The sequence below is a fragment of the Somniosus microcephalus genome, chromosome 20 (assembly GCF_052327205.1).
Source record: "Somniosus microcephalus isolate GS21.2 chromosome 20, FLI_Smic_1.0, whole genome shotgun sequence".
NCBI lineage: Eukaryota > Metazoa > Chordata > Chondrichthyes > Squaliformes > Somniosidae > Somniosus > Somniosus microcephalus.
The window spans coordinates 66,097,226-66,123,246 of NC_141006.1; the positions used below are offsets into that span (position 1 = coordinate 66,097,226).

At 44.7% G+C, this 26,021-nt stretch overlaps 1 protein-coding gene across 5 annotated transcripts in view; it reads right to left on the reverse strand.

Moving 5' to 3' along the window:
* The window catches only part of mecr (mitochondrial trans-2-enoyl-CoA reductase), a 107,920-nt gene that overhangs the window by 13,445 nt on the left and 68,454 nt on the right, over window positions 1–26,021 (reverse strand). For 3 of the 5 annotated variants that reach the window (XM_085962899.1, XM_085962895.1, XM_085962897.1), the window contains 3 exons: window positions 25,804–25,906; window positions 10,059–10,135; window positions 8,338–8,398 (listed from right to left, as the gene is read on the reverse strand). In XM_085962899.1, the coding sequence (XP_085819025.1) occupies window positions 8,338–8,398; window positions 10,059–10,135; window positions 25,804–25,906 (241 nt within the window). The remainder of the gene's footprint in view (window positions 1–8,337; window positions 8,399–10,058; window positions 10,136–25,803; window positions 25,907–26,021) is intronic. The other 2 variants (XM_085962896.1, XM_085962898.1) reach the window with 2 other exon arrangements.

The window sequence follows — 26,021 nt, forward strand, 5'->3', positions numbered from 1 at the left end:
TGGACATAGCCAATGTTCCCTGTAAGCTGTGCTTTGTTCTGCGTGGCCTTTTCTTTTACTGCGCGGTCCCTTTAAATTTTTGTGGAAAAGCCGGTGAGCGGCCTGCGCAGGACCTTTCCCATTACTGCGTAGCCTTGCAGCTTGGAGGGAACATTGGACATAGCCAGAATAAGTGAGCAAGAAAAACAATGGCAGATTGAGTTCAATGTAGTGGCAGATTGAGTTCAATGTAGGGAATTATAAGGTCACCCACTTTGAATTCGAGAAAGACAAATCAATTCTTTTTTTAATAGCGAGAGACCAGGAGCTGTGGAGGCACAAAGGGATTTAGGTGTCCTTGTACACAGATAACTAAAAACTAGTGCACATGTACAATAAGTAATCAAAAAGGCCAATGGAATGTTGGCCTTTATCTCAAGGGGGTTGGAATACAAAACTGAGGAAATGATACTTTATATTGGCCTTGCAGGAATACAGCGCAGAAACACCAGAACTTAAAGGGTTAAACTGTGAGGACAGGTTGCATAAACTTGGTTTGAATTCTCTTGTGTTTAGAAGGTTGCGGGGCAATCTAATAGAGGTGTTTAAAATTATAAATGTATTTGATAGGGTAGATACAGAGAAACAATTTCCTCTGGTGAGCGAATCTAGAACAAGGGAACATAATCTTACAAGTAGAGCTAGGCCATTTAGGAGTGAAATCAGGAAGTACCTTTTTCACACAAAGGGTACAGTAGTTGAAATCTGGAACGCTCCTCCCAAAAAGGCTGTGGATTCTGCGTCAATTGAAATTTTCAGGACCGAGATCTATAGTTTTTTTGTTAGGTAAGTGTATCAAGGAATATGGAGCAAAGGTGGGTAAATGGAGTTGAAATACAAACCAGCTATGAACTAATAGTGGGAAGGAGATAGAGGAGCAAATTTGCAGGCAAATTACAGAAAGATGCAAGATCTACAGAGTAGATAATTCTCAGAGTAGAATTCAGCTAGACATCAACGGATTTGACATGCGGACTTGATAGCCATGCCGGCATGGCTGAGGTACTAAATGAGTACTTTGCATCTGTCTTCACTAGAGAAGAGGATGCTGTAATGGGGCAGTAAAGGAGGCAGTAGCGATATTGGATAGGATCAAAATAGATAAAGAGGAGGTACTTAAAAGGTTGGCAGTCTTCAAAGTATAAAAGTCACCAGCCCGGATGGGATGCATCCTAGGTTACTGAGAGAAGTAAGGGTGGAAATTGTGGAGGCTCTGGCCACAATCTTCCAATCCTCCTTGGATATGGGGATGGTGCCAGAAGACTGGAGGATTGCAGGTGTTACACCCCTGTTGAAAAAAGGAGGGGGATAAACCCGGCAACTACAGGCCAGTCAGCTGAACATCAGTGGTGGGAAAACTTTTAGAGGCAATAAACCAGGACAATTTTAATTGGCATTTGGAAAAGTATGGGCTAATAAATTTAAGTCAGCACAGATTTATTAAAGGCAAATCGTGTTTGACTAACTTGATCGCGTTCTTTGATGAAGTAACAGAGGGTTGGTGAGGGTAGTGCGGTTGTTGTTGTGTATCTGGACTTTCAAAAGGCGTTTGACAAAGTACCTCATACAGACTTGTTCACAAAATTAAAGCCCATGGGATTAAAGGGATAGTGGCAGCATGGATACAAAACTGGGTAAGGGGCAGAAAGCAGAGCGCAGCGGTGAACGGTTGTTTTTCCAAACCAGAGGCGAGTATACAGTGGTGTTGCCCCATGGGTTGGTATTAGGACCACTGCTCTTTTTGATATATATTAATGACCTGGGCTTGAGTATACAGGGCATAATTTCAAAGTTTGCAGATGATACGAAACTCGGGAATGTAGTAAATGAGGAGGATAGTAACAAACTCCAGGAGGACATAGACAGACAGGTAAAATGGGCAGACACATGGCAAATGAAATTTAAGGCAGAGAGTGTGAAGTGATACATTTCAGTAGGAAGAATGAGGAGAGGCAATATGAACTAAATGGTGCAATTTTAAAGGGGGGGGGGGTGCAGGAACAGAGAGACCTGGGGGTGTATGTACACACATTTTTGAAGGTAGCAGGACAAGTTGAGAAAGCTGTTAAAAAAGCATATGGGATCCTTGGCTTTATTAATAGAGGCATAGGGGGAGAAATTGGGTCGCGCCCTCTTTGGGGCACTAACTTCGCCGAGGCGCTACTTTTAGCACCACAAAAAAGTTAGCAACCCCACACTGGAAATTGAATGGTAGCACCCCAAGCAGGAGGCGGGCGTGCGACTGGAAGCGCTCCCCCTCCCTCTTGGGGCGCCACCATTCAATATCGCGGCACTACGTGCAACAGCGCCGCGGTATTACAGGCATCCCTCCCCTGATTAAAGGGGAGAGACCCAGCGCAGCGCGCACCGGGGCCCTGCTGGAGGAGTGCCGGGCTGACCGATCACGGCCGGCACCCCGCAGGAGAAAGTGAAAGGGGGCAGGTGCTTGTAGGCGGCCCAAAAAAAATGGCTACCCGGCACCTGCCCTTTAATTTGCACCGCCACGGCTGCAAACACAGCACCCTGACCCTGTTGGACATAGCGTCCGGCAGTAGATCAGGGGGCGCGAGCGGGGCGCTGCGCACGCGATGACGTCATCGCTGGAGGCGCAGCTACCGCCGCCGCTGACCTCCTGCTGAATTTCGCGGGAGGTGTTAGCGGCGCCACGCCCAGGCGTTAGGTGCTTTGCGCCCCGTTTGTGCCCCAAGGGGCACGAAAGCGAGGCGCAAAGCCACCCAATTTTTCCCCCATAGAGTAAAAAAGTAAGGAACTTATAATGAACCTTTATAAAACACTGGTTAGGCCTCAGCAGGAGTATTGTGTTCAATTCTGGGCACCACATTTAGGAAGGGTGTCAACGTCTTGGAGAGGATGCAGAAGAGATTGACTGGAATGGTACCAGGGATGAGGGACTTCAGTTATGAGGAGAGACTGGACAAGCTGGGGTGGTTCTCCTTAGAGCAGAGAAGGTTAAGAGGAGATTTGATAGAGGTGTTGATAATCAAGAATGGTTTTGATAGAGTAAATAAGGAGCAACTGTTTCCAGTGGCAGAAGGGTCAGTAACCAGAGGGCGCAGATTTAAGGCGATTGACAAAGTAACCAGTGGCGACATGAGGAAACTTTTTTTTTTTTTTTACACAGCGAGTTGCTGTGATCTGGAATGCACTGCCTGAAAGGGTGGTGAAAGCAGATTGAATAGCAATATTCAAGAGAATTGGATAAATACTTGAAGGGGGAAAAATGACAGGACCATGGAGAAAGAGCATGGGAGTAGGATTAATTGGATAGCTCTAACAAAGAGCCGGCAAGGGAATGATGGGCCAAATGGCCTCCTTTTGAGCTGTATCATTCTATGATAGAATAGTGTAACAGGCTTGAGGCCTGAATGGCTTACACCTCTTCCTATAAGAATTGGCTGCTTGAGGCTGAGCGCTATACAGTCTGGAAGGTCAATTCCTAGTCTGCCCTTAGCTCACCTCAGTGGGTTATGGTAGGTGTGACTTTTGATCAGTTTTATTTAATTCACGGAAAGGATTTTGGGACTGAGTTAAGCTGAAGAATTGTTTTTTAAAACAAAGTAAATTTGCACAGGTTTAAAAAGAAAGGCCTCAGGCTGCAGGCATTGGAAAATGTGTATTAAGCCAGCTTGTTGATGTCATAACTCTCAAACTATTTCAAACTGATACGAGGATATATTGTCTCATCCCAGACCCATTAGCCAAACAGGGATAAACAGGAACATTAAGCATTTGATCAACTCATCTTAGGTGGACAAATAAATATTCGCACCCATTGAGGTGAGGCCGATTCGATTAATGAGGGCCTGGTATGAAGTCTCTGCGGAGGATATACTCCTGGGAGAGAGAATCATCTGTTTGGTTGATAGGTGCAAATCTCCGCACCGGAAGATGTCAGGGGCACTGCTCTTCTTCCTCGGTCCAGAATTAACAGAGAAAAAGGGACAGCGGGGTACGGGGACAGTCCGGTTTTGAACAAAGGACCATGAGACACAGCCCTTGGCTCAGAGCTGCAAGCTAAAAAATGCAGGTCAGTTTTTGAAGTTGTAAGTAGTCTGAAAGCAAGGTAATGCCAAAAAAAGTCAGCCACAAAAGGGACAGGGTGCACAGTTGATTACTTCTTTCCATGTTTTTGAGGATGGAAGTGTGATTGTGCCAAGTAAGCTGAGTTTGCTTTGACTGTTATTCTGTCTGTGAAATAAAGGAGCTTAATGATTTGCATCTGGCCTCATCTTATCAAATGTTTTTCAGTCTACCTTTGGAAATACTAGAGAAGCACACGTGAATGTCCGTGCAAAATACACAATATCCAGTTCAGATCACCAGGAGTCCTAATGTTACACCCCTGGTTTACATTATTGTACAGTTTGATATTAACACGTCTAAACACAAGAAGCTCAAACCACTTATGTGGGAATAACTAGCACTACTGTACCCAAGAGAATATGAGGTAAACGCTAAATTTGTAACAGTAGGCATGCTAAAATTAGCCTCGGAATCCCGGGTTAGGAAAGAGGGGGGAAAAAAGCAACTGTTCAGGGTTCTCATTTATGATGGCTATTTAGCATCTCCTGCTGGAAGTACACATGGTAGACACTGGATGAGGACAGGATTGATACTGCTGTGATACCCACAATTAAATACACAGCCAACACTCACTGTTTAGGTGCACACACAAAGAATTCACTGGAGAGATGCTAGCATCAGCCAAACTGTAATCCACCAGGTGAGGAGCGGGGAAAAATTGGAAAACCTTTCTTGGTACTATTGTCTGTTAGATTATTGTTCCTTCAATCAGTCATGCTTCATGAATTACATTAGGAAAGGCTATTGGCTCTTTCAGCAGCACCATTCACTGTGGAATCCCAATGTAACATTAATGTATCAGGATAAACTCAATCAAGCCCAGACAGAAAAAGGAAGATTGAAACAACAACAGAAAATGTTGGAAATACTCAGCAGGCCAGGCAGCATCCGTGGAGAGAGAAACAGAGTTAACATTTCAGGTCTGGGACCCTTCATCAGAACTGGAAAAAGCTGGAGATGTAACAGATATTAAGCAGGTGCAGAGACGGGGGGGGGGGGGGGGGGTAGGAGGGGAGGAAGGAATTAAAAGAACATCCTGTACTTTTGTAAGAGGCAGGAAAGATAAAATGTTGCAAATGGGAATGGCAAAAATCATGCTGCATGAAAAATGGGGGCAGGGGTAATTATCTGAAATTGTTGAACTCAATGTTGAGTCCGGCAGGCAGTAAAGTGCCTAATCGAAAGATGAGGTGCTGTTCCTCGAGCTTACGTTGAGCTTCATTGGAACAATGTAATAGGCCAAGGACAGAGAGATCAGAGCGGGAGTGAAGCGGTGAATTAAAGTGACAGGCGACCGGAAACTCAGGGTCACCCTTACGGACTGAACGGAGGTGTTTGGACCATGTGAAGGTGAGGGAAGGATGGAAATTGGAAGTAAAGTGAATGAACTCGTCCTGAACTAGATAAGTTCATTCACTTTACTTCCAATTTCCACCCTTCCCTCACCTTCACATGGTCCATCTCCGACTCTTCCCCTCCCTTCCTTGACTTCTCCATCTCCATTTCTGGCGATCGGCTTTCGACAAACGTCCACTACAAGCCCACCGACTCCCACAGCTACCTGGACTACACTTCCTCCCACTCCGCTTCCTGTAAGGACTCTATTCCATTCTCCCAGTTTCTCCGTCGCATCTGTTCTGACGATGCCACCTTCCATACCAGTTGAAGGGGTTAAAATGAACCCCCTCAGAATTCAGACAACCGAGGTAACCACTAATTAAGTGGTGCCAGCGGAATTAAAATCAGAACAAAGGAGTGGGGGGTCATGTGCAGATGAGCAAGAGCTAAAAGGAACCAGGTGGCGATAAGAAGTTTCACAATAACAACTGACTTATGTGAAAAAGCAGAACCAAAACAGTACAGACTGGAAAAGTGCGCGGGTTAGGTTGATTGGCTATGATAAAAAAATTGGCCCTTAGTGTTAGGGGGGATTAAATACGTGGGGTTACGGGGATAGGGCTTGTGTGGGATGGCTGTCGGTGTAGGGACCGGGTGCTAGGGTTTGGATGATCAGCCATGATCTCGTTGAATGGCGGAGCAGGCTCGAAGGGCCGAATGGCCTACTCCTGCTCCTATCTTCTATGTTTCTATGTTTGTATGTTTACTTTCTTATGTGAAAAAGCAGAACTAAAACAGTACATACTGGGAAAGTGCTACTTTTGCAGGTCTTGTACAAGGACAGTGTGCAGAAGATAAGACGCAGCTGCGGGACCAGAATGCGTGTGTTTAATGTAAAAAGAACAGTCTAGAGGCTTTCTGAGTAAGCGCTAAGAAATGTGCTGCTTTAGCGAAATTTATAGACACAGCAGAATATAGGGGTCATGGGAATTTGACCTGTGACCAAAGGCATAGTAAGATGTAACTAACCTTTAACCACACAAGCATGACTAATACTGAAAAGAATAAATAAGCCATATGTGATCAGGTGATTATTGTAATACAATGTGATTGGATGAAAATGGAATAAAAAGCTGTACCAACCAAGAGAGAACGAGAAGGGTATCACTAGACCGCGGGGTCTATGGTCTTCTCCCAGAACGTTCTGTTAATAAACTGTGTACTTTTACTTTAAGTCAGACTCGAGTGAATTTATTTTTCACCAACACCAGTGCTTCCGACACGTCTTCCTTTTTCCTCAACCGAGGATTCCCCTCGACTGTGGTTGACACGGCCCTTGACCGTGTCCGTTCTATTTCCCGCACTTCTGCTCTCACCCCTTCCCCTCCCTCCCAGAACCATGACAGGGTTACCCTTGTCCTCACCTTTCACCCCACCAGCCTCCACATTCAACGGATCATCCTCCGCCATTTTCGCCACCTCCAATGTGATCCCACCACCAAACACATCTTCCCCTCACCTCCCCTTTCAGCATTCCGAAGGGACCACTCCCTCCGCAACACCCTGGTCCACTCCTCAATCACCCCCAACAGCCCTTCTCCTTCACCTGGCACCTTCCTGTGCAAGCGCAGGAGATGCAACACATGCCCTTTTACCTCCTCCCTTCCCACTGTCCAGGGCCCCAAACACCCCTTCCAGGTGAAACAGCGATTTACTTGTTCTTCTTGCAATTTAATATACTGTATTCGCTGCTCACAATGCGGTTTCCTCTACATTGGGGAGACCAAACGCAGATAGGGCGACCACTTTGCGGAACACCTCCGTTCAGTCCGTAAGGGTGACCCTGAGCTTCCGGTCGCCTGTCACTTTAATTCACCGCTTCACTCCCGCTCTGATCTCTCTGTCCTCGGCCGATTACATTGTTCCAATGAAGCTCAACGTAAGCTCGAGGAACAGCACCTCATCTTTCGATTAGGCACTTTACAGCCCTCCGGACTCAACATTGAGTTCAACAATTTCAGATAATTATCCCTGCCCCCATTTCTCATGCAGCATGATTTTTGCCATTCCCATTTGCAACATTTTATCTTTCCTGCCTCTTACAAAAGTACAGGATGTTCTTTCAATTCCTTCCTCCCCTCCTAACCACCCACCCCCTCTCTCTGCACCTGCTTGATATCTGTTACATCTCCAGCTTTTTCCAGTTCTGATGAAGGGTCCCAGACCTGAAACGTTAACTCTGTTTCTCTCTCCACGGATGCTACATGGCCTGCTGAGTATTTCCAGCATTTTCTGTTGTTGTTTCAGATTTCCAGCATCCGCAGTATTTTGCTATTATAGAAAAAGGAAGATACCTTCTTCACAATCAGACATTTTACCTGGGTGAAATGAAATTACATTAAGATAAAAATCCAAAATATAAATATAAATAAGATTCAACAGACTCCCTCCAATTGAGTTCCCAATTAGACCTGCCTTACAGCAGCAAGCTGTCAAGCAGAAGGCGCTAAACGTCAGTGAGAGAGTCCTCCTTACGTTGGTCTTATGCATCTTATCAGTTAGTTCAGAGTACCACTGTTTGAGGTCGGGAAGCAGGTTGCTTGCCTTTTCAGCCAAAGCTGCTGCTTGCTCTGAGGAGACCAGTGGGGATGATTTTCCCTGGCCGTTTTGTGTTGTGCCTCTGTAAATAAATGGCTGGTATTTCAAGCAAAATCATTGAAAAAGAACAGATTTACAGTTTAACTAGAAAGAAATCCTCCTGCATTTGTTTACCATGCCACTGCACAGAGACCAGAGGAAATCATCCACAGATGACAAAAATGGGAATTTACACTTTAAACAGACAGACTTCCTTACCACTGGAACCGTGACAGGTTGTTTTGCCATTCCACCATATGTTACTATAGTCCCTCCTTTCCTGCATTAAAAAGACACAAAAGAGTGCTTGTTGGTAACTAAAGTTATATTAAATTTACATTTAGCCACAACCTTATGTTTACAGTACTATATTGCAATATTATGATTGATCAGTACAGAATTTACAAGGTTTGTTGTCATTTACCAAATCCCAAATGTTTTACCGCCAGTATCTACTTTTTGTTCGTGTTCTCAATTCTACGGAGCATTGTTCCCTATAGTTAAAAGCTTGGATGTTCTTCATACCATCACTCATGATGCTCCTGAAAGGACGCTCACATTCGTGCAAGGGTGAGCAATTCTAAGGGACATGGTACAAAATCTGCTTTAACTGAGTTCATTTCACAAATATCTGGATCAGCACTGTTCGTACTGCCTGCTGCCACATAACCAGATGCATTAACATGAGATGAGGAAAAAAGAACTCCGTTAAGCAAACCCATTTGGGATTAGGTCAAAGGGGGAAGTCTCTGCCGGGAGCCTCAACATACAAAAAGCAAAGAGCCTGAGTCCCTGAGATTGTTTTGACTCATGGCCATAATCCAGCATGACAGAACCTTAGGCCAGATTTAAAATGTTGTTTCCGTGTACTTTATATTAAGACACAGTTTATTATTATGGAATCATTTTCAACAATAACAATCCTGCAATGCTCCTGTGGAGCTGAATTCATCCAGTTAACACTGCAGAGCTAATTCAGTGTAACAAATGCACATGCGCTCATTATAAAGTCATGTTTACAACTTTATTATTGTGGCTTCTGACTTTCAACGGAAGAATCCTTATGTTGACATCAAAATCATACTTCTGCTGTGCACCAGTTGTACCAACTCCGCAGAAGCTGGCCATTGCACTGTCCCTGGCAGGCAGCAAAACTCCCACTCTGCCCTTGAAGATTTCAGAGCCTCTGTAGCACATGTGCCATGTCATTAACAACAACTTGTATTTATATAGCGCCTTTAACATAGTAAAACATCTCAAGGCACTTCACAGGAGTATTATCAGACAAAAAATTTGACACCGAGCCACATAAGGAGAAATTAGGGCAGATGACCAAAAGCTTGGTCAAAGAGGCCAATAATGCTATAGAACTGCTTCCAATGCCACACTTACCATTAAAGGTACCCTGCAAGGTAAACTGGGTATTCGTCTTCAAAACCTTGATGTAGACAGACTGCAGGCTGGCAGCTTGATTGGCTAGCAGACTGACCAGGTACAGCACCTTGGTGCAATTTGTGATTAGCTACAGGACAATGGCTTCAACTACGTTGTGAATCTGCTGCTTGAATGGGCTGCTAGAGGAGAAAGAGTCATTCTGTTTCATATAGAGCAACTCTTGAGCATCAAAAACCACCAGGAAAGGGGAGGGGAGCTGTAAATAGTGACCGTGGTAAGACAACGGCACACAATGAAACACACACAATACAACGTTGAACTCGCATCAGTTTAGGTCAGCGAATAAAAGTTTTAATACAAAAAACTGCCAGGGGCACTGCTAGGGTCCCATTTACAAATTCATGAGTAACTCCCTTTGAGCATTCCTTTCAGGCTCATTCAAGGCGTACAGCCTTCAGATGAACCCATCGATAATCCCTTTCACTATAGCCTGCACATCCTTAATTCAAATTGGCAATTCTGTCTGTTGTGATCTTGTTACTTACTCTAAATGCCGCAGGATCTCTGTAGCACTTTTGCCTCCAACACCATTCAGAGCCAGACGAGGTCTTGGGACTTTCTGCTTGTAAGAACAGCATCAAAAAGCTGATTTTTTATTTTATTTTAAGGAAATCAAGAAATATATTCCATACATGTCAGTTCAACAGTCCAACTTACATTTGCAGAAAAAATGAATAGAAGCACCTTTTGCCTACATACTAGATAGTTTCCTAATTTGACCATAAATGTTTGCAGGTGCACTTAAGTTCCTCCCATATGGTATGAAACAGTGAAAACAGTAAGAGCAGGCACACAGTCAAGTGTTGCATAGAGTGTAATTTGGTTCTGTAGATTATAATATTGAAGATTTTTCAAATCAAAATAATTGATGTGCATGCACTTTTTCTGCTGAACCCATTATCCACAATTTTGTTAAACGTCAAAAATTTCTTACTGGATTTATTAGTGACTATCTTATATTTATGGGCCCTAGTTTTGGACTCCCCCCACAAGTGGAAACATCTTCTCTACCCCATCGAACCCCTTCATAATTGTAAAGACCTCCATCAGGTCACCTCTCAGTCTTCTCTTGTCTAGAGAAAAGAGCCCCAGCCTGTTCAGTCTTGCCTGATAGTTGTACCCTCGCAGTTCTGGTATCATCCTTGTAAATCTTGTATTCTGTAATGATTTCACTTCATGTAATATATAAGCCGCAGCAGATTCTTCTTTTATAAGCTCATAATGCTTTTTAACATTGGCCACGATTTCAAAAGCTTCTATTCCTCTGGTTTCTATTTAATTGTACTGAGTGCATTCAAGGAAAGCCACACAAGTATGACACCATGCTGTACTGCAGTGAGGAAATTATCTGCACAAACAAAGCAGAGGTTTAAGACACTTAAAGGGTTTATGTGTATCAAACACAGATTGAATATGATAACAACAAACAAAGTGTACACTATTCTCAAAGTTTAACCCTTTCAGACAGCTATTTTGACTAAAAGCAATTCCACAAGCTTTTCATTTATTCAGAAAACATTTTGGACACAAAATATTCAATAGAACCATCTTTTCCAACAGTCTGCCCCCAACAGGTTTTTAACATTCAAAAACTTCCCTGTTCGTAGACAGAATCAGAAAAACATCAGCACAGGAGAGCATATAGCTCATGGTCCCTGGGCTAGTGCTGGCACAACAACAGAGCTACCAACTGTAACCTCATTCCCCTGCTCCTTCCCCATACCCTTTTGCCTCCACTTCTGGAATTTTTTGAGGATGTAACTGGTAAAATAGATAAGGGAGAACCAGTGGATGTGGTGTATTTGGACTTTCAAAAGGCTTTCGATAAGGTCCCGCATAAGAGATTAGCGTGTAAAATTAAGGCACATGGGATTGGGGGCAAGGTATTGACTTGGATAGAGAACTGGTTCGCAGACAGAAAGCAAAGAGTTGGAATAAACGGGTCTTTTTCCGAGTGGCAGGCAGTGACTAGTGGGGTACCGCAGGGATCGGTCCTTGGACCCCAGCTATTCACAATATATATTAATAATCTAGACGAGGGAACTAGATGTAATATCTCCAAGTTTGCAGACGACACAAAGCTGGGTGGGCATGTGTGCTGTGAGGAGGATGCCGAGAAACTCCAGTATGATTTGAACAGGTTGGGTGATTGGGCAGAAGCATGGCAGATGCAATATAATGTGGATAAATGCGAGGTTATCCACTTTGGTGGCAAAAACAGGAAGGCAGATTATTATCTGAATGGCAATAGATTGGGAGAAGGGGAAGTGCAACGAGACCTGGGCATCCTTGTGCACCAGTCGCTGAAGATAAGCATGCAGGTGCAGCAGGCGGTTAAGGCGGCAAATGGTATGTAGGCCTTCGTAGCAAGAGGGTTTGAGTACAGGAACAAGGATGCCTTGCTGCAGTTGTACAGGGCCTTGGTGAGACCACATCTTGAGTATTGTGTGCAGTTCTGGTCACCTTATCTGAGGAAGGATGTTCTTGCCATGGAGGGAGTGCAGCGAAGATTCACCAGGCTGATACCTGGGATGGCAGGAATGACGTATGAGGAGAGATTGGGTCGATTGGGCTTATACTCGTTGAAGTTTAGAAGAATGAGAGGGGATCTCATTGAAACTCATAAAATTCTGACAGGACTGGACAGACTAGGTGCAGGAAGGATGTTCCCGATTGCAGGGGAGTCCAGAACCAGGGGTCACAGTCTAAGGATAAGGGGTAAGCCATTTAGGACAGAGATGAGGGGGAATTTCTTCACCCAGAGAGTGGTGAACCTGTGGAATTCTCTACCACAGAAGGCAGTAAAGGCCAATTCATTAAATATATTCAAGGAGGAGTTGGATATATTTCTTAAGGCTAAAGGGATCAAGGGGTATGGGGAGAAAGCAGGGACAGGGTACTGATTTTGGGTGATCAGCCATGATCTCATTGAATGGCGGAGCAGGCTCGAGAGGCCGAATGGCCTACTCCTGCTCCTATCTTCTATGTTTCTGTAGGTGTGCCGAGTGCTCAGTCTGCTTGTAATGTGGTTTCTCAACTGCTAGTCTGTTCTGTCCTTTCCCAGTCATTGGGGAAGGTCCAATGACTAGAAAATAAAGTTGTGAATTGTGATGTAAATGGAACAAACTCTACAACTTTGCCATCATCAGATATTATTTGAAGCTGTCCTGGTATACAAAGGTAATCCAGATTTTCCGACCCCCATGGGTGCGTACGAACCTGCAAGGGCCTCGGAAGTGCCGGTTTCAGGCATGCGAAGCGTATGCGCTGAAAACCGGCACTTGCGATCTGTCAGGAATTCACTTGACAGATCGGCCTTGAATTTCCAATTGGAGGATTCCTGCGGGCGGATGGCTCCGATCGGAAAGAAATCTCTAAGTCTGTCCGTAAGGGTGACCCCGAGCTTCCGGTTGCCTGTCATTTTAATTCACCGCTCCATTCCCACTCGGACCTCACCGTCCTTGGCCTCTTGTATTGTTCCACGGAAGCTCAACGTAAACTCGAGGAACAGCACCTCATCTTCCGATTAGGCACTTTGCAGCCTTCCGGACTCAATATCGAGTTCAACAATTTCAGATCATAACCTCGGCCCCCATTAATTTTTTACCTGTAATTTTTCCACTCCTTTCCCCCCACCCCCCCTTTCCTTTTGTTTCACTCTCCCACCTGGCAGCTATCTCTTGCCCTGCCAGTACACTTCACACCTAATCTTAGCCTATTACCATCTCGTCTGGCTTCGAACACCTTTTATTGTCTCTTCTACTACTTTTGTCTCTTTCACTTCTTTTGTCCGATCGCAGCCCTGCCTTCGATCTATTTTCTTTTCTTTCCAGTTTTGAAGAAGGGTTCGACCCGAAACGTCAACTCAAATTTCTCTCCACGGATGTTGCCTGACCTGCTGAGTTTTTCCAGCATTTTCTGTTGTTATTTAAGAAATCTATGAACCTACCTGCTGGTTCCGTAGATCCAGAAGCTTCTGATCCTGGGCCTCTCCTCCTGGAAATGAGCAGAGGCCCAGGTATCCCAGGGGCACATGTGGTTCGCAAGTGCCCCTGGGATCACGTGGGCCAGGCGAGCCAATCAAAGAAGGGAATCCCCTTTCAAACTTTTGACAGGTCTGTACAGACAGAACTGTCAAAAGTATGAATGGAGATCACATTTAAAAAACCACAGTAAAACATTAAATATATATTTTTTAATTACATAATAAAAATTCCATTTAAATAAATAGTTTAAATAAAAATTTAATTTTTGGGGGAAAAAAATGTTTTTACGGGGCTAAAAGTAAATTTACCTTTTTGAAGAGTATATTTAATTTATAAATGAGTTATAAAATTTCATTTTTCTATTTAACACCTTTAAGCTGGTACCAGGCGTAAGAATTATATGGCCTTACAGCGGGCAGAAGTTGTGCAAAAAGCGCAACACTTCTGTGGTGTATGTAACCGTTCCACCTTTAAGAGAACTATTTTAAGAGTTGCACTACTTTATCTTGGCTGCTGTATACTGTAATACCGGTGGTGACCACACCAGTATATAAGTGCTGTGTAATGATTTATTGGGCAGTTCAGCCCGGACCTTCGATTAGTAAAGACCTGTTAAAATTTACTCTTGTGGTCTGTGTAGTAATTCTCACTATAACACACAGACTTAACAGTGGCGATGAGTACGATCTTACCCTGCGGCAGAGATACATCCAAGGCAGTTGACGGGCGTTGAGAGGAGGCATCCGCCCTCATCATTCTGCTGAGAAAAGACTCGGGTCTGCAGAGCAAAGGAAGAATTCTGACGCGAAGCCTTCCATCAGCAACAGGCAGTGATCATCCCTTCTATCACGGTGGTGGGTAAGCCGATCAGCGACGAGCAGCAAGTCGGCCACGTTGGCTGTGAAGTAGGGGAGGGAAAAACGGAGGATATAAGGACGGAGAACTCGACCACGGCCGGGGAAAAGAGCCGGACAGAAGTCGGGGCCAGAGGCGCTGAGACTGGGGCAGCGTAAGGCACGGGAGCCGCGGTGAATGCAAACGCAGCCGGTGTAAAAGACCGGGCTGCAAGCGGGCTGGGAGACGCAACAGCGTCGAGAGAGAGCTCGACCGCGACAAACGCAGCCGGTGTAAAAGACCGGGCTGCAAGCGGGCTGGGAGACGCAACAGCGTCGAGAGAGAGCTCGACCGCGACCGGTGAGAAAGGCCGGGCAGCTACCGAGGCCGCGAGGCGCAGCGACCGGGTCAGCGTAAGGCGCGGGAGAAAAAAAAAAAAAAACGCGGAGAACTCAGCCGCAGCCGGGGGAAAGGACCAGACTGCAAGAGGGGCTGGGAGGCACGATTTGAAAACCGCTGGGGAGGGCGAACGCAGCAATACGGCAATCGCCATTACAGCCAGCGGGGGAGAAAGGCAAACGCGGGAAGCCGCCATTTTCATAGGCGGGGAAGAAGACAAGCGCGGGAAACCACCATTTAAAAAAAAAGTTAAAGAAAAATTTCTTTTTGTTTCTCAAGAAGATTGCGAGGATGCCTAAGCGTGGTAACATCAACGATTTCGATCCTGATGTTGAAGATTGGGCCACGTATGTAGAACGCATAGAGATATATTGTAAGGCAAATAAAATATCAGATGAAGATAAAGCACTAACCTTACTAAACTCAATGGGTGCGAAGACATACGGGCTATTGAAGCATCTTCTATCACCAGCTAAACCGGCGGATCAGACTTTCGCTAAAATTGTTGCTGTCCTGAAAAATCATTTGAACCCCACACCGCTGATGTTAGCGGAACGATTTAAATTTTATGCGAGAACGCAACTGAAAGAGGAAAGCAATGCGGAGTATTTAATTCAACTGCGTAAGCTAGCGAAATACTGTCAGTTTGGGGAAAGACCGACAGAGGCACTGAGAGACAAATTCGTGTGTGGATTGTCGAAAGAAGGAACACAAAAGCGGCTGCTTGAAGAGAATGATCTTACACTTGATAAGGCTGTCACTATTGCAGCATCGCATGAAGCCGCAGCGAGAGGCACTGCGGAAATGCAGCTGAAGGCAGCGGTACTCAGCGTAGATCAAATGGCTTTGGGTACAACGAAATGTTATCGTTGTGGAAAGACAACACACGATCAGAACCAATGCTGGTTTAAAAACCAGGGATGTAGAAAATGTGGCAAGCTTGGTCACATAGCTAAAGTATGCTGGTCAGGAAAGAAGACCAGCAACAAAAAGTCACCGCAGGAAAAGTGCAGAAAGGTACATAAGGTGGCTGAGAAGAGTTCGGATGAACAGAATTCGGATTCAGACTCCAACAGCAAGGAACTGGGTAGTCTGAGAATTCACAATGTGAGTAAGGAAGCTGACCGACAAACTATCTGGGTCACACTGCAGATAGCAGGAGTCCAAGTGAAGATGGAATTGGACACCGGATCGGCGTTGACGGTCATGAATAAGCAAGATTACAAAAGGTTATTCACACATATTCCCCTACGGGATACGGAGATAGTATTGCAGACATACACGGGGCAAAAAGTATACCCCATCGGAAAGATAAAAGTCAAGGTGATACACAAGGGCAAAGAACACCAAGAAATGGACTTATATGTACTACCTGAGGGAGGTCCACCACTTCTGGGACGGGAGTGGATCAGGAAAATAAATATGGACTGGCACTCCCTAAAAGCAATGACGGTAGATTCTGGAAAAAAAAATGTCAAACCTGAACGATTGTCCAGAATATTGGATGAGGCTAAAGAGGTGTTCCAACAGGGACTGGGAACACTAAGAGGAATTAAGGCAAAAATCAAGATTGCAGAACATGCAAACCCAAAATTTTTCAAAGCCAGACCGGTACCTTATGCGATACGACCTGCTGTGGAAGCTGAGCTGGAAGGGCTAGAACGTTCAGGAGTACTGTCTAAGGTGGACTGGAGTGAGTGGGCCATGCCCATTGTTCCCGTCATGAAGCGTTCATCGAGTAACAAGCCAGGGGAACCGGGGAAGGTCCGCATCTGTGGAGACTTCAAGATCACAGTTAATCCGGTGCTTCACACGGTGCAATATCCGCTTCCGCGGATTGAGGATATCTTTGCTTCATTGTCTGGCGGGAAACACTTCACCAAGATAGACCTGGCGCAAGCGTACTTACAGATGGAAGTTGAGGAAGAGTCGCGCCAGTATCTCACAATCAACACGCACAGAGGCTTGTATCGATATAATAGACTGGTTTTTGGAGTGGCTTCGGCTCCAGCAATTTGGCAGAGGGCCATGGAGCAGGTATTACAGGGAATTCCAAACACTCAATGTTACTTGGACGATATCCTGATTACAGGAGATGATGATGAGGAACACCTTGCAAATTTGAAACTGGTGCTCACCAGATTGAAGGAATATGGACTTCGAGTTAATCGCCAGAAATGTGAGTTCTTTCAGAAACGGATCTCGTACTGTGGTCATGTCATTGACCAGGAGGGGCTGCACAAGTCACCTGACAAGATCGAAGCTGTTGTGAAGGCTCCCGCTCCGGAAAATGTATCCCAGTTGAGGTCGTTCCTAGGGTTGATTAACTATTACCATAAGTTTCTGCCAAATCTATCCACGGTGCTGCACCCACTGAATGCTCTTTTGCAGAAAGAAGTACCATGGAAGTGGAGCGAGGACTGTAAGAAGGCCTTTCGCAAAAGCAAGGCATTGATCACCTCAGAGGAAGTGTTGGCTCATTTCAACCCAACGCTACCTATTCGTTTAGCTTGTGATGCTTCTCCTTATGGTATTGGAGCAGTACTCTCACACAGGTTGCCAAATGGCTTGGAAAGGCCAGTCGCATTTGCATCCAGATCATTGACCTCCGCTGAGCGCAACTATGCTCAGATAGATAGGGAGGCTCTCAGCCTGGTGTGGGGAGTAAAGAAGTTTAATCATTACCTGCAGGGCCAGAAGTTTACACTGCTGGTATCCATATTCAACCCTAAAAAGGGCGTTTCCATTATGACAGCGCAAAGGCTACAGAGGTGGTCCCTTTTCCTAGGGGCACACCAATATGACATAGAATACAAAGGATTGAAACAGCATGGGAATGCTGACGGTTTATCGCGCCTACCGTTGCCAACGGTAGAAGAGGCGCCTACAGTGGATCCAGTGGAGATGTTCCACTCAACCATAGTGGAGTGTCTACCAGTAACAAATTCCACCATCGAAAAGGAAACGAGAAATGACCCGACTCTCTCACGAGTCTACGATTTAACGGTGAAGGGATGGCCAGCACATGGCGAACCACTGTTGCCAGCATTCTCGCAAAGAGAGCAGCTGTCAGTGTGCCGAGGAACTTTGATGTGTGGATCCAGAGTGGTGATTCCACCCAAACTCCAGCATAAAGTGCTAAAGGAGCTCCACGAGGGGCATCTGGGTGGAGTGAAAATGAAGAACCTAGCCAGAGCGTTTGTGTGGTGGCCAGGTATCGATGGAGACATCGAAGAAATGACCAAGAGCTGTCTAGGATGCCAGAAGGTCCAAAACGCCCCACCACATCCATGGGAGTGGCCCTCATCTCCATGGCAAAGGGTACATATCGACTTTGCTGGTCCATTTATGGACTCAATGTTCTTAATCGCGGTGGATGCACACTCCAAGTGGCCGGAGGTAATAAAGATGTCCTCCACCACCACGGAAAAAACCATCACAGTATTAAGGACCATATTTGCCAGGAATGGGCTGCCGGAACAGATCTGTTCTGATAATGGACCGCAATTTGTGTCCGAAGAATTCAGGAAGTTCTTAAAAAACAATGGGGTTAAGCACTACACGTCCGCCCCATACCATCCCGCCACCAATGGATTGGCTGAAAGGTTTGTCCAGACCTTCAAGAAGGCCAGAAAGGCCATGGGTAATGAAGACATAAATCTACAACATAAGGTAGATAACTTCTTGTTGGCGTACAGGAATGCAACACATGTGGTTACAAACCAAACTCCCGCCATGATGTTTTTCTATAGAAGACTAAGATGCCGGCTGGATTTGATCAAGCCAAACATCAGAAGGGACGTAGAGAACCGGCAATTTCAAGGCATGAATGAAAGGCCAACTAGAACCTTCCAGATAGGTCAACAAGTTTTGGCCCGGGACTACCGTACCGAGAAATGGCAGCCTGGAACTATTTGCACACGACTAGGACCGCTGATGTATACCGTGGACATTGGTGAAAGCATAATAAGGCGCCATGTTGACCAGATCATAGAGTCATCCGAAAAGGGACAACCTACTCCACGACTCTATACGCCTAATGATGAAGCAGAGATACCCATAGTATCTACCTCCGATCCGGTGATACTGGAAGCAGATGAACCCGACACTGGCATTCAAGCCGAATCGACCTTGCCAAAAGAACCTACTACACCACCGAAAACTACTACACCACCGAGGCGTTATCCGGACCGAGTCAGGAAGTCTCCAGAGAGACTGAATCTGTGAACTGTTTTTACATGAAGTTGTGTATATATGTTATTAGGTTATGTTAATGGGGAATATATACTGTTAAGCTAAAAAGGGAGGATTGTGGTGTATGTAACCGTTCCACCTTTAAGAGAACTATTTTAAGAGTTGCACTACTTTATCTTGGCTGCTGCATACTGTAATACCGGTGGTGACCACACCGGTCTACAAGTGCTGTGTAATGATTTATTGGGCAGTTCAGCCCGGACCTTCGATTAGTAAAGACCTGTTAAAATTTACTCTTGTGGTCTGTGTAGTAATTCTCACTATAACACACAGACTTAACAACTTCATCCACAGAGGGCCTTTTCCCGGGCAGGTAGATGATCTGTCAAGAAGATTCTTGACAGATCGCAAGTGCCGGTTTTCAGCACATGCGCATGCGTACGGACGCACCCGTTGGGGTCGGAAAATCCAGCCCATTATCCGCCTGCCCGGGAAAATTGCCTCTGCGGATAGAGAGTTGCACTTTTTGGACAACTTCCGCCCGCTGAAAGGCCATAGAATTCTTACGCCTGGTAAAACCCAATAGTGGGCAGTCTAGCAGTGCAGCAACACTCTGTGCAAATGGAATAGACAAAGCAACAGGTTTCACTTGAAGACGTTTTTCATTCAATTCAGACTGTTGCACAAAGGACTGAAAATAACTAGAGCTTGGATTTCATCTTTTTCTTGTGTTTTTCATGCAGAATTTACAATAATGACCCGCTGACACGCTTCAAGACATGCTTTAGCAAAATCTTGCTGGATACTATTCTGTTCCACTTTACAGCACTTTATTTACATTTACTCAATTTCAAGTGCACCCCAGGTAACACCAAGATACTCATATCTGGAGTGGTTGTTGTTTTTGTATCTTCGCAATCTTCTTTTGGAGAATAGTGTTAAGCAGTGGAAGGATTTGCAGGCTGATCAACAGTTTGAAAGGCAACAACTTTCCATGGAACATACCTTCCAGAGAACCATCAATATAGCAGCTAATAGGGTAGTTAGTCCTTCATGGCGGGACAGTTTCATGGGCTCCTCCAACCCATAAGATGAGGGTTGTGGGGGGGGCGGGGTGAGAGACGCACCCACACCCACCAGACACAAGTATCCCGCTGGATATTAACCCAGAATTCAGAGCCAGAGCTCCAGTCTCAAATCAGCTGGACCCTACACCTTCTGATTCAGAGGCAAGAATGCTACCCCTAAACCAAAAGCTCACTCTATATCTGGAGTAATCCTTGGTTATTCAACATTACCACAATCCATCAATTCATGCCACTGATTGTAACTCTGTAACTGATATAAGCCACAGATTCTTCCAGCAACTTAGTACAATTGCACTGAGCTACCGCTGCTGCTGAGATTGGGGCCTATGGCAGCATCAATGTATCATAAAATACTGGCTACCATTTGGCCGTATAGCATTTATGATGCTTATTACCCAACAATGGCATTTCTTGCAATATCTTTCAGAGTTCAGTACTGCACAATTATTTGTAAATGCGCTGCTACTATAAACACAAGTTTTCTTTGCGACAGATACAAAATGTTATGAAACATTTTCAGCAATCATTATTTTTGATTCTTACCTTCAGAACAGAAAGGGAGATGCTACACTCTCCCCAACGCCCCCTCATTGGGATGAATATATTTAAATCTATATACTGGTGGAAACAAAATTCCTATAAGAGGGCATAAATCTTTGAGCCATGCAGATTTTGAAGGTACCAGGTTCCACTCCTGGCCAGTGCTGCACTAGTCAATCCGAGGAAAAATGACCAGAGTTCCCCTGCTGAGAAAAGCTATTTGTGGACAGCACAATTGTTGAGGATTGGGCTTGGGTGTGATACCAGCCCCCACCACTGGCGAACAGTGGTGGGCACTCATCGTCAAGGCTCGCGCATAGAAATAATGGGACGTGGGTTAATTACCAGAAGGCTGCTGGCACCTGTGGAACCTGTCCCAGTATGTGTCAGCCTCTTTAGGAAAAGAGAGGGAAGAAGTGAAATAAAGCTCCACAGCATTTTTGACTTGTGCGCCTAATTTCTTTTCATGCAATTAAGCTAACTTACAGTATTTACCCAGCGTGGCAATGCTTTCTCCGCTGTGCATGCTGCTATGCGAAAATAATTTGCTCCATTTGCACTATGGCCACAGTGGGACAGCTCTCTCCTCAATGAAAGTCTGCACCGAGGTGCAGAACAACCCAGATCATACCAGATTTTCAAGCAATTCCTAATTGAGAGCAGTGACTGATTAAGTTTGGCTAAAATTCTGCTCTTTAAATTTAGTTGATAAGTTAGGGATTGTAGATGAAAGTGGCGTCATGAATTTGAATCAAAAGTAATCACCGCAGCTACAACTTAATAAGGATGTTGACAGCAGATTCAGCATTGTATCCTATCATAGTGCGCCGATACATGTACAGTATTGTCACCATAGAAACATAGAAGATAGGAGCAGGAGTAGGCCATTCGGCCCTTCGAGCCTGCTCCGCCATTCAATGTGATCATGGCTGATCATCCAAATTCAGTACCCTGTCCCTGCCTTTTCCCCATATCCCTTGATCCCTTTAGCCTCAAGAAATATATCCAACTCTTTCTTGAATATATTTAATGAACTGGCCTCCACCGCCCTCTGTGGCAGAGAATTCCACAGGTTCACCACTCTCTGGGTGAAGAAATTCCTCCTCATCTCAGTCCTAAATGGCTTACCCCTTATCCTTAGACTATGACCCCTGGTTCTGGACTCCCCGGCGATCAGAAACACCCTTCCTGCATCTAGTCTGTCCAGACCTGACAGAATTTTATAGGTTTCAATGAGATCCCCTCTCAATCTTCTAAACTCCAGTGAGTATAAGCCCAATCGACACAATCTCTCCTCATACGTCATTCCTGCCATCCCAGGTATCAGCCTGGTGAATCTTCGCTGCACTCCCTCCATGGCAAGAACGTCCTTCCTCAGGTAAGGTGACCAAAACTGCGCACAATACTCAAGGTGCGGTCTCACCAAGGCCCTGTACAACTGTAGCAAGACATCCTTGTTCCTGTACTCGAACCCTCTTGCTACGAAGGCCAACATACCATTTGCCTTCTTAACCGCCTGCTGCACCTGCATGCTTACCTTCAGCGACTGGTGCACAAGGACCCCCAGGTCTCTTTGCACTTCCCCTTCTCCCAATCTATTGCCATTCAAATAATAATCTGCCTTCCTGTTTTTGCCACCAAAGTGGATAACCTCACATTTATCCACATTATAGTGCATTTGCCATGTTTCTGCACAATCACCCAACCTGTCCAAATCGTACTGGAGTTTCCCGACATCCTCCTCGCAGCTTACCCTCCCGCCCAGCTTTGTGTCGTCTGCAAATTTGGAGATATTACATCCAATTCCCTCGTCCAGATCATTAATATATATTGTGAACAGCTGGGGTCCTAGGACCGATCCTTGCGGTACCCCACTAGTCACTGCCTGCCACTCGGAAAACGGCCCGTTTATTCCAACTCTTTGCTTTCTGTCCGCCAACCAGTTCTCTATCCAAGTCAATACCTTGCCCCCAATCCCATGTGCCTTAATTTTGCACGCTAATCTCTTGTGTGGGACCTTATCGAAAGCCTTCTGAAAGTCCAAATACACCACATCCACTGGTTCTCCCTTATCTATTTTACCAGTTACATCCTCAAAAAATTCCAGTAGATTAGTCAAGCATGATTTACCTTTTGTAAATCCATGTTGACTTTGTCCGATCCTGTCACTGCTTTCCAAGTGCTCTGCTATTACATCTTTTATAATAGACTCTAGCATTTCCCCCACTACCGATGTCAGGCTTACCGGTCTATAATTCCCCGCTTTTTCTCTACCACCTTTTTTGAATAGTGGGGTAGCATCAGCTACCCTCCAATCCATGGGTACCGTTCCAGAGTCTATCGAGTTCTGGAAGATGATCAGTAATGCATCTACTATCTCGAGGGCCACTTCCTTAAGTACCCTGGGATGTAGACCATCAGGCCCTGGGGATTTATCGGCCTTCAGTCGGATCAATTTTCCTAACACCATTTTCCTACAAATACTGATTTCTTTCAGTTCCTCGCTTTCATCAGACCCTATGTTCCCCGGCATCTCTGGGAGGCTATTTGTGTCCTCCTTTGTGAAGACAGAACCAAAGTATGTATTTAGTTGGTCTGCCATTTCCTTGTTTCCCATTATAAATTCCCCTGATTCTGACTGTAAGGGACCTACGCTTGACTTCACTAATCTTTTTCTCTTTACCTATCTATAAAAGCTTTTACAGTCAGTTTTTATGTTCCCTGCAAGCTTACTCTCATATTCTATTTTCCCTTTCTTAATTAATCCCTTTGTCCTCCAGAACCTAAGGCAAGCCCCACCTACCCGGCCCTTTCTTCCTGGAAATTTTTTAATCTATTAAAAATAGTACCTTTTGGTTAATTTTAAAACATATTTTTTGTGCCTCACAGTTGATAGAAATTGAATCTTAAAAAAATCTTAGTTTATGTGAGGTTGTTCCCTACCTTAAATCAAACATACAGGGTTAGAAGGGTACTTTTCCGATGGGCTGAAAGTGGGCCTGAAAACAGCAGCACAGTCAATTAGTGTAAATTATGGAATGACTGCCTTGCAAACTTTTTAGACAAAGGATGGTGGAAATCTGGAATTCTCCCCCCGCGAAAGGTTGTGATTGCTGAGCCAATTGAAATTTTCAAGACTGCGATCAATAGAATTTTATTGGGTGAGTGCATCAGGGATATGGAGGAAAGGCGGGAGCAGATCAGCTGTGATCAAACTGAATGGTAGAACAGGCGCGAGGGGTTGAGTGTTTCTATGCAAATTTGCTTGAGCAATAAATTAGTGCAAATATGCCATGTTTTGACTTGAATTTACCAGGGCAACCTTACCAAAGTTTATAATTCTTTCCAGCTTTATTGGCAGCCTGTAAAGAATGATCCTCGTGCACTTGGTTTGCAAGGACCATTCAACAGAAAGCCTGATGTAGTTAAATAAAAAAAATCTCAACATAAATTCGATCATTTAGTCTAGGAACCCTATTTTGAGAATCGTTAGTTATGAAATATACTCAGAGAATAAGCGAAATGTTCAGACTACTTTCCAACCAAACAATCTCATCCACACATTTTTGTAACTGACATATTACCTACACTTCTGCATTAAATTTCACTTTTATTTTTAAAAAAAGGTATAAATGACTTTCACCCTTTTCTTTCAGCTTTAATCTTGATTTGATTCAGAAAACATGCATAAATCATTAAGAGGTAGAGGGGTTTAGGGAGGGAATTCCAGAACTTAGTGCCGAGGCAGCTGAAGGCACGGCCGCCAATGGTGGGCCGATAGAAATCAGAGATGCGTAAGAGGCCATAATTGAAGCAGCACACATATCTCAAAGGGTTTTAAGGCTGGAGGGAGTTACAGAGATAGGGAGGGGCAAGGTCATGGAGGGATTTGAACACGAGGATGAGAATTTTAAATTCATCATACGGGTGATGAGAGAACAGCTGCTGAAAGGTGTTGCCTGGAGGTTGCATGAGAACATACATCAATATCCAAGACCTGGTGCCTATCATGATTGGGTTGCAGAGGGGGAAGCATCTGCTGAGGTTCTGTGCATCCAACTGGTAGAACCAACATTCAATGGGATACTGTGAGTGTCCATGCTATAGTTAGGAAGATGGTGGCAAGGCACTCACACTTTTGTGGCTAGTTTTACTGCTTACCATCCTGCTTGTATCTGTTGTCCACCTAGCTTGGGTTCAAACCCATGCTTTTCAGTTATTTAACAATCAACTGGTGACTAACTTCTGAGGAGGGTATGAGGGGGGGATGAAAGCATGCTTATCTAGATAACTGAAGAGCACCTCACATTCATTGTGTTGGAAATGCCATTGATCCCTGTCCGTCTGTGAAGAGAGATAAATAGAGAGGCACTTTTGGGAAGGCTGCAAAGGCAGTCAGGCTTTTAAAAGAGAGCTGTGAAAACTTTAGGCAAGCTCAAAAATTCAGAAGTGCTGGAGGAACAGTTAGAAGACATTTTGTTTAAGTCGAGTACGATGACCCACTGACGTGATGAAGCATGGTGTGTTCTTTATTTTGTATCATTATGGCAAGATAAGTTGTCTTGATTCAACAATGTGAATCTGATCATGATTGTTGCATCAAGCCTCACCTCACCGTGTGTTTGCTCGGTCCACCTTGGAGAGATTGAAGAAGTACATGAGCGAATAACAAACATCTGGTTCAGGTCACAAAAAGGTACTGCTGTTATCCCCCCACTCCCAATCATGCTATAGTACAAGAAATTATCAAGCAGAGTGAATCAACTCTCACTGAAATAGGACGTTCCGATCACTTATGGAAACTAGTGACACTACTGAACTACTGTTCCATGTCCTTGTTTCAAACTCCCAACACTTCCACTATTTTTTATACCAACCTTTACTGCATTTGTTTACTGACACGCTGGCACCAACCTTGCCCCATCCTCCTCTCATGCAAGCTCAAATTCACTGCAACAACCAACCAACTTAAAAAGGAAAACAATTGTGTACAATGTATGCGCCTGCCTACACCCTGCAATTTAGTGCAGCAAAAGAAGTTTTCAGGTAAACACAATAAACAGCTGAACTGTTAGAAACAATTGCTCGAGTAAAAATACAGCCTTGTTCTTTTGTGTCATTATCCAAACACATAGCTATTGATTGGTTAGTGACATGGTGGTAGAAATTGAAACTTTTCCAAAAGCTACCTTAAATAATTCTTTCATCTCTGGTTTCCTGAGTGCCTCCTCTGTGATCACATAGTCAGCTCCCATTGACTTCAGACTGTCTGTCAACTGCTGCAAATCCGGTCTGGAAAGAAACATCGAGAGATGGAAAAAGGCTAAGAACTGATGTTAAGGCTTTCAATTTTGTTATGCTCTTGGCTAGAGGTTGGCTAAATGTAGTTTTCACTATCATCTAAAAA